Source organism: Nansenia antarctica (assembly GCF_963989245.1).
Source record: "Nansenia antarctica genome assembly, chromosome: 1".
NCBI classification, from domain to species: domain Eukaryota; kingdom Metazoa; phylum Chordata; class Actinopteri; order Argentiniformes; family Microstomatidae; genus Nansenia; species Nansenia antarctica.
This window is the reverse complement of record NC_137674.1, coordinates 107,040,931-107,048,430: the sequence shown is the minus strand read 5'-3', so window position 1 is coordinate 107,048,430 and position 7,500 is coordinate 107,040,931. Positions and strand designations below refer to the sequence as shown.

The following is a 7,500-nucleotide window of genomic DNA, read 5'->3' as shown; positions in this document are numbered from 1 at the left end:
GTAAAAACCCATCTTTTTAATTTAATGACTAAATAATGACTATTATATAAATAATTAAATTATGATTATATAATGATTGGAGCACTTTGAGCTGCTACGTTTGCCGGAAAATCGCTATACAAATAAAAGTTATTATTATTATTATTATTATTATTATTATTTAGATACCAGAATCAGGTGCATTACAATCTAAAACATAAAAAGTGGCTGGTGTGCAGAAAGGTTTCCGGCCCTTGTGACTTGACTGAGAATCTGGTCAGGCTCCTCCTCCCAGGCCTCACCTATCCAGCGCCTCGCGGAAGTACTTCCTCTGGACGTCAAACTGGAAGGTGGTCCTCTCATAGTCTGTGGAGGCGTTGTCACTGCCGCCGTGCTTCTTCAGGAAGGCGTCAAAACCATTCTCCGCCGGGTACTTCTCACTGCCCATGAACACCACTGAGAGAGAGAGAGAGAGAGAGAGAGAGAGAGAGAGAGAGAGAGAGAGAGAGAGAGAGAGAGAGAGAAGAGTGGGGTTGAGGGGTAGAGAGACAGAGAGAGAGACAGAAGAGTGGGGTTGAAGGGTAGAGAGAGAGAAGAGTGTGGTTGAGATGTAGAGAGACAGAGAGAGAGACAGAAGAGTGAGGTTGAGAGGTAGAGAGACAGAAGAGTGGGGTTGAGGGGTAGAGAGACAGAAAGAGACAGAAGAGTGAGGTTGAGAGGTAGAGAGACAGAGAGAGACAGAAGAGTGAGGTTGAGAGGTAGAGAGACAGAAAGAGACAGAAGAGTGAGGTTGAGAGGTAGAGAGACAGAGAGAGACAGAAGAGTGAGGTTGAGAGGTAGAGAGACAGAGAGACACACAGAAGAGTGAGGTTGAGAGGTAGAGAGACAGAAGAGTGAGGTTGAGAGGTAGAGAGACAGAGAGAGACAGAAGAGTGAGGTTGAGAGGTAGAGAGACAGAGAGAGAGACAGAAGAGTGTGGTTGAGGGGTAGAGAGACAGAGAGAGAGACAGAAGAGTGAGGTTGAGAGGTAGAGAGACAGAGAGAGAGACAGAAGAGTTGGGTTGAGGAGTAGAGAGCAAGAAGAGAGGAGAAAGAGCAAGCAAAGGGAGAAAGCAGTGAAAAAGAGAGAGGGTGATGAGAAATGAGAAAGAGGAGTGAGAGAGGATGAGAGTTTAGAACCCAGTGTACTGTGTACTGGGTTCTTACACAGAAATCTGGGTCATCTGCAGTAACACAGTAAAATCAGGTTCTCTGTTAAACCCACTCACTGTGCTCGAGGAAATGGGCCAAACCCGGGAGGTCCTCTGGGTCACTGAAGCTCCCGACACCAACACAGAGAGCAGCTGCGGACTGAGCCACAGGAGGGATGGCGACACGCATAGACAGACACACACACACACACACACACACACACACACACTATTTCATCAAACAACACAACACAACATTAGCAGTCAAGGACATGACAAGACAATATCACGACCAGACCAGTACCAAACAACACACCGTCTGTCTCTACAGGGAGGTGTTTAACCGATAGAACATCCCCATCCCAAAAATATAAACAACTGTGTCCAGTGACACATACAGCGATGAGCCGAAACCTTATGACCACTCTACCACTGACCCACTGACGATGACTGGCAGGTGGTCATAATGTTCTAATTGTTATCCAAGAAAAGTGATGTAGTTGTAAAGTTATAGGCCGGCTGAAACTGCAGAGAGAGAATGCAATCGATAGCCAACTGTTGAAATGTTTTTGTTAGGGTTAGTTTTAGGGTTAGGGCATGTTTGTGTGTGGTGTTTATGAACAGCTCCTTTGATAAATCAAATAACCACTGTGAGAGCATGACGTTTGGCTACCGCATTATCATTAGGGTTAGGGTTAGGCCACAAGTCTACAAAGGTTGGGAACCACTGCTATAGGCTACGTAACGTCAAACTAAGATAATTTAACACTTGGTACAGTCATAAAAAAGAGGCCAACATGTTGGTTGTGTTGTGTGTGTCTTTCTCTCTCTCTCTGTGTTTTTTAGCTGTTGAACTGCTGAGTTGTTCTGTGTGAGGAACTAGAATGGTTAGGTATCATGGCTGCATTCGTAAATTCGTTCTGAGAGCGCCGGAGCGCACACTGGGTGCAACGTCATAAACGGACCAAGTCATTTGATTGGACGAGAGGTATTCCACGAGCGCCGATCAGATTTATGAGAGCAGAGTTTACGGCCGCAGCCCGTGTATGAACCAACGGGATGCATGGTCTGTCGGTATTAGATGACGAGACGATGACGTGGCTTCTGGAGGGGTGTCCAGAAATATAGCCCGAGTGAGCCCCTCAACCAGGTCTCGGGGTGGTAAAAGGGTAGCCCCTCGGCCCCGAGCCTGGTGGAGTGGAGAGGAAAACAACAACTACCCACACGCCGAAGAAGAAGAACCAACCTGCTTCAGCCCTGAGCAATATCTCCCCTTCTTCTTTTTCCCTTCCTGTTCCTCATCCAGCTCTTCAAAGTCACTGTCGTGTTCCTCTTCCTCATTCTCCTCTTCCTCTTCCGTGCCCTCCCCAGAATCCCCCTCTTCTTCCTCTCCACCACCCGCTGCCCCCCCCCCCTCCTCTCCGTCCTCCTCCTCCTCCTCTTCCTCCCCTCCTACAGAAGCCCCCTTCTCATCTTCGCAGCTGAAGTCAGAGATAAGAAGCACTCTTAGGCCATTGGTCAGCTCGACGTATCTGGAAGAGGGGGAATAAAGATAAGAACTCAAGAGGTTTAACAGACTTACCACAGCGGAAAGACGAAGAGCGACCGGTGATTCATTATACTTTCTCATTCTGTCTTCACTGTACACGGGCCTAGATGTTCCATTACGTTATCATACAACCATAGATAACCATAGAGAGTGTGAGACTGTTCCTCAGTCTCACACTCTCTGACTATAAGGACGTGCGTATTATGCAGGCTAGTGTGTGTCTTGTAAATACAGGATTGAAGAGAAAGAACATGATTCTTTTTTTTTACCCATTATTTATAATGATGTTCACTACATCTGAAGTATCTACCTGAAGGTCTTCCATATAAAAATGTATATGCGAGTACTCAAAATAAGGAATATTTGTTCTTTTCTGAGACAGCCAGGCATATTATCAGCCCAAAAACTGATTTGAAAAGGGCATTGGGGAAAACATGGGGAACAGAAAGTACATGCATGGATCAAGAATTTGTTCAAGAAATCTGCAACAGGATATCCTGCTATATACAGTGCCCTCTGTAATGATTGGAGCAGTGAAGTTTCTTTTCTTATTATTGCTTTACACTCCAAAAGTTTGAATTACAACAAGCACATGTGTCTACTAAGTAAGTGAATCATCTATACACCTATCGTCATATGATATAGATATCATCATAACCATCTATGCATCATCATCATCATCATCATACAGGCCTGTATCTCATCTCACCTGTACTTCTTTGGATCACTGGTAGATGTGTTGACTACAAAGTAAGTGAATCATCTATACACCTATCATCATATGATATAGATATCATCATAACCATGATCTATGCATCATCATCATCATCATCATCATCATCATCATCATCATACAGGCCTGTAATCTCATCTCACCTGTACTTCTTTGGATCACTGGGAGATTTGTTGATGTCGAGGTCTCCCTGGTCCACCCCTCCGTCCCCCGAGGCCAGCTGGGCTCTGGGCTCTGCCTGGGGGGCTGGGGGGGGCGGCTCACCTCGGTCCTGTCCAGGAGGACCAGCACTCGCAGAACTTTTGGACTTGCTCGCCGCCTGAGGCATTGTTGTGACAGGGTCTGAAACTTCCTCACTGAAATTACACAGTGACAGTAGCACATTTATTTGTTTGTTTGTTTGTTGCCAAATCATCAATATATCAACATCAACATCAAAGCGAGGAGAGATTAGATAAGACTACTAACTACCCTAGACCTAGACACCTTATTTACTCTAACACACTTGATGAAACAGTTCCTCGTTCACATTTAAGGCTATTACCTTAAGTCTTAACTAGTAAGAATATGCTAGCTACTTGTCTTTAGATAGGTCAGCGAGGTTCTCTAGCAGAAGACTAGTTTAAGCCAGCTAAGCTAAGGCATGATAGCTAAGGCATGATAGCTAACAACATGATAGCTAACAACCAGTCATTCCGTCGTCGTATTATTATTATTATTGCGAAATGCAAAAACTGCTCATGTTGTCGCTTTGACACAGTTCCATAACTCATAAACCCAAAAATAATGACCTCTCCGTAAAATAAAGAACGCACCTTTTATCCCAAATTAATTAAAGTTTCCTAAGCTGCAGTCTCTATGCAACCTAACCAGTTCTCTGTCTCTTTTTAACCTGATCTGCTTCAAGTAAGTAAGTCTGCAACTGGGCTGGACGATTTGTGTAAGAGCAGATATGATTCGCCGAGAGCAAAGATGCAGAGCAACAACATCCGAGTCATCCGATTGCTTCACACACTAGCCGGATGTCTTTCGTCGACATAAGGTTGTAGTTTAATCGGCGCGATAATTCAGAAAACTGCTGGGATTTGTAGGCGCGTACCCGCGTATTCTGAGAAATATTATTATTAATAATAATAATACATTTATTTTATAAGGCGCCTTTCATGGCACTCAAGGTCGCCGTACAACAACACATCTAAAAACAGCCACAAAATTCAAAACACAACATCAAACGGAATTGATACAGTCGGTTGATAATAACGCATGATTGATATAACCGCATGGACACAGTTGATTCAATATTCACTCAACTCACCACACATCATCATCACAACAACAACAGGAAAACATGATTACAAAAAAAATCAAATCTGATGGGGGGAAAAGAAAAATGTAACTTCAATCGTTCGATTGACTGTAATATGTCGCTGTGAAATTGATAAACGTGTTGGAATCTGACGTCACTGGCATTGTGATGACTTCAGTGACCGCGGTTGGACTGTGGCTATGATGATCCAACTATTTCACTGGTTTTGAATTTTAGACATAAACTATCCCACCATTCAAATAAAGATTTGTGCTTTTTATTATACTAAATTGCATCTATAATACAAACATTCACAATATTTGTACAATCACTTTGTGCTTCTCTCCCATCTTTGTCTGGGATTAAACTGTTAAAATGACAACAAGTTTACATAAACTGTCTATATTCTTCCCATGATATACAGCATAAAAATAAATCCATACTCAGCAAAGACCATTATAGATTCTAACTCTATCATTTACAAATTCACATAAAAAATAATTATATTAAGACATTTTCAGCATCATTTTATACCTAACATTTCTCAACAGAAAATATGCATGGAGGGAAGTTACAGTACACTAGGAACGTGCTATCTTGCATACATAGCGTTTTGGCAGAATCATTTTGTTCACATTGTGTCGTCATAATAGTCAATATCAAGACCAGTTTTTTATACTTAACATTATTTAAATATTTTTCAGTTTCTTCCCATTTTACCAAATGTATCTTGGTTGATCATCACACATCTCATCTGTCCAAGAAACATGTACACAAATCAAACCTTTACAACTGAACACTCAACTATATGTCATACATAACAATATATAACATATTGCTCATCTAAAACACACACGTTCATGAAATAAACACTGTGAACAGCTACAAGACTACATTAGCTGGAGGGTAAGGAGAAAAGCACTCAATAGTAGTCACTCTGGTCAGTGTCTCAAAAAACACCTTGACAATGGCATTGGCTAGTATTGGTGCAAAAAGTATTGGCCATCTTACAGTCGTATTATAGCCTTTTAAAGGAAAAAACTGCACTGCATATCTTCAAGAGTACTTTAGTGGGCCTGGGCATGTTATACACTGATGAGCCAAAACATTATGACCACCTGCCTAAAATGCTGTTGGTATTATGCCTGATATGCTGTTGGTATTATGCCTGATATGCTGTTGGTATTATGCCTGATATGCTCACGCATCGATGAGCCTTGGGCGCCCAACACTCTGTCGCCGGTTTGTGATTTGTCCCTCCTCGGACCACTGTCGGTAGGTACTCTCCACTGCTGACCAGGAGCACCATACAAGCCTTGCCGTTTCAGAGATGCTCTGACCCAGTCGTCTGGCCATAACAACGTGGCCCTTGTCAAAGTCGTTCTTGCCCATTTCTCCTGCATCCAACACATCGATTTCAAGAACCGACTGTTCTGACTGTTCACTTGTTGCCTAAACAGAACATCCCACCCCCTGACAGGTGCCATTGTAACAAGATAATCAATGTTATTCCCTTCAACCGTCAGTGGTCATAATGTTTTGGCGTATCGGTCGTATTCGTTTACCTAAGACTCAGTCATATCAAGCCACCATGGATAACTTCAGAGATTTAGATTCACGCCAAGCAAGACATTTCACAGTGCAGTGCAACATTATAGGCGTGGGACAAAAAAGGCTTCTCTGTGAATTGTCTTGCTTTATGTAAGCTATCTCTGCCAGAAGTTGCCTCATATTGTTGATCTCATATCGCTGAATCTACCTTTGAATTCACTGCAGAAGAGAGAACCTTTGCCTCTGACGCAGGATGAAAGGATACCGTCTGCTCTGAGCTGGACGGTCAAATGCACCTAGAATGGCTATTATCTTTTCAATCCTGTCATCTTGTGACAGGAACAGCTGTGGCATTGTGTTTCTTGGTACGGTGAACACAGTTTTTTTTTTTTTTTAGAGAGAGGCAGTGCTGTGCTTACCTGTATACCCTGCTTGGAGATCTTTGACCTCTGAACCTAGAGGTCAAAGGTATACTAGGGGTGAGACATGTAAATGCTAAATAGAAGTAGTATTGTTAGTAGTCGTAGTAGTAGTAGTAGTACTAGTAGTAGTAGTAGTAGTAGTACTAGTAGTAGTAGAAGTAGAAGTAGGAGGAGTAGTAGTAATAGACTAGTAGTAGTAGTAGTAGTAGTAGTAGTAGTAGTAGTAGTAGTAGTAGACTAGTAGTAATAGTAATAGTAGTGTGTATTGGTAGTTTGTATTTATAAACTGAATTAGAAAGTAGAAGAAGGAGTGACTGAGAAAGTTACCTTTGAAAAGAGGTTTGCGGTACTGTAAAATTGTACGACAGAGAGAAAGAGAAAGAGAGAGATAACAAGGAAACAGTAGTGGGATGCGAGCAGTGTGTGATCAGCAGGTGCATTTCAGAGGTAGCTGGGAGGGCTTGTCAGTGAGTCTGGTGGTCTTGACCCCCGGGGCCATGGGCGCCTCCACGTCCACCCGCTCTGACATCTTCACACAGATGATGTCCACCAGCCGCTCAAACACCTGCCGGACATTTATGTTCTCCTTGGCACTGGCTTCATAGTACTCAAACCCTGCAGACAGGGAGAATTAAAGAACTTCACAGAAATTCACTATCTTATATATAATAATAATAATAATAATAATAATAATAATAATAATAATAATAATAATAATAATCATCATCATCATAATCATCATAATCATAATAATAATAATATCATGGATC

The 7,500-nt window shown here is 42.4% G+C and overlaps 2 protein-coding genes across 2 annotated transcripts in view; both read right to left on the bottom strand.

Moving 5' to 3' along the window:
• Nucleotides 1–4,353, bottom strand: part of nrd1b (nardilysin b (N-arginine dibasic convertase)) — a 28,882-nt gene extending 24,529 nt beyond the window's left edge. The window contains exons 1-5 of the mRNA XM_080549099.1: nt 4,267–4,353; nt 3,595–3,807; nt 2,416–2,701; nt 1,248–1,329; nt 282–435 (exon numbers count right to left, since the gene is read on the bottom strand). Of these exons, the coding sequence (XP_080405225.1) occupies nt 282–435; nt 1,248–1,329; nt 2,416–2,701; nt 3,595–3,779 (707 nt within the window). The 5' untranslated portion in view covers nt 3,780–3,807; nt 4,267–4,353. The remainder of the gene's footprint in view (nt 1–281; nt 436–1,247; nt 1,330–2,415; nt 2,702–3,594; nt 3,808–4,266) is intronic.
• Nucleotides 4,354–7,157: 2,804 nt separating this feature from the next.
• Nucleotides 7,158–7,500, bottom strand: part of rab3b (RAB3B, member RAS oncogene family) — a gene marked incomplete at both ends in the record, with an annotated part of 10,118 nt that continues 9,775 nt past the window's right edge. The window contains one exon of the mRNA XM_080550534.1: nt 7,158–7,345. Coding sequence (XP_080406660.1) covers nt 7,158–7,345 — 188 coding nt within the window. The remainder of the gene's footprint in view (nt 7,346–7,500) is intronic.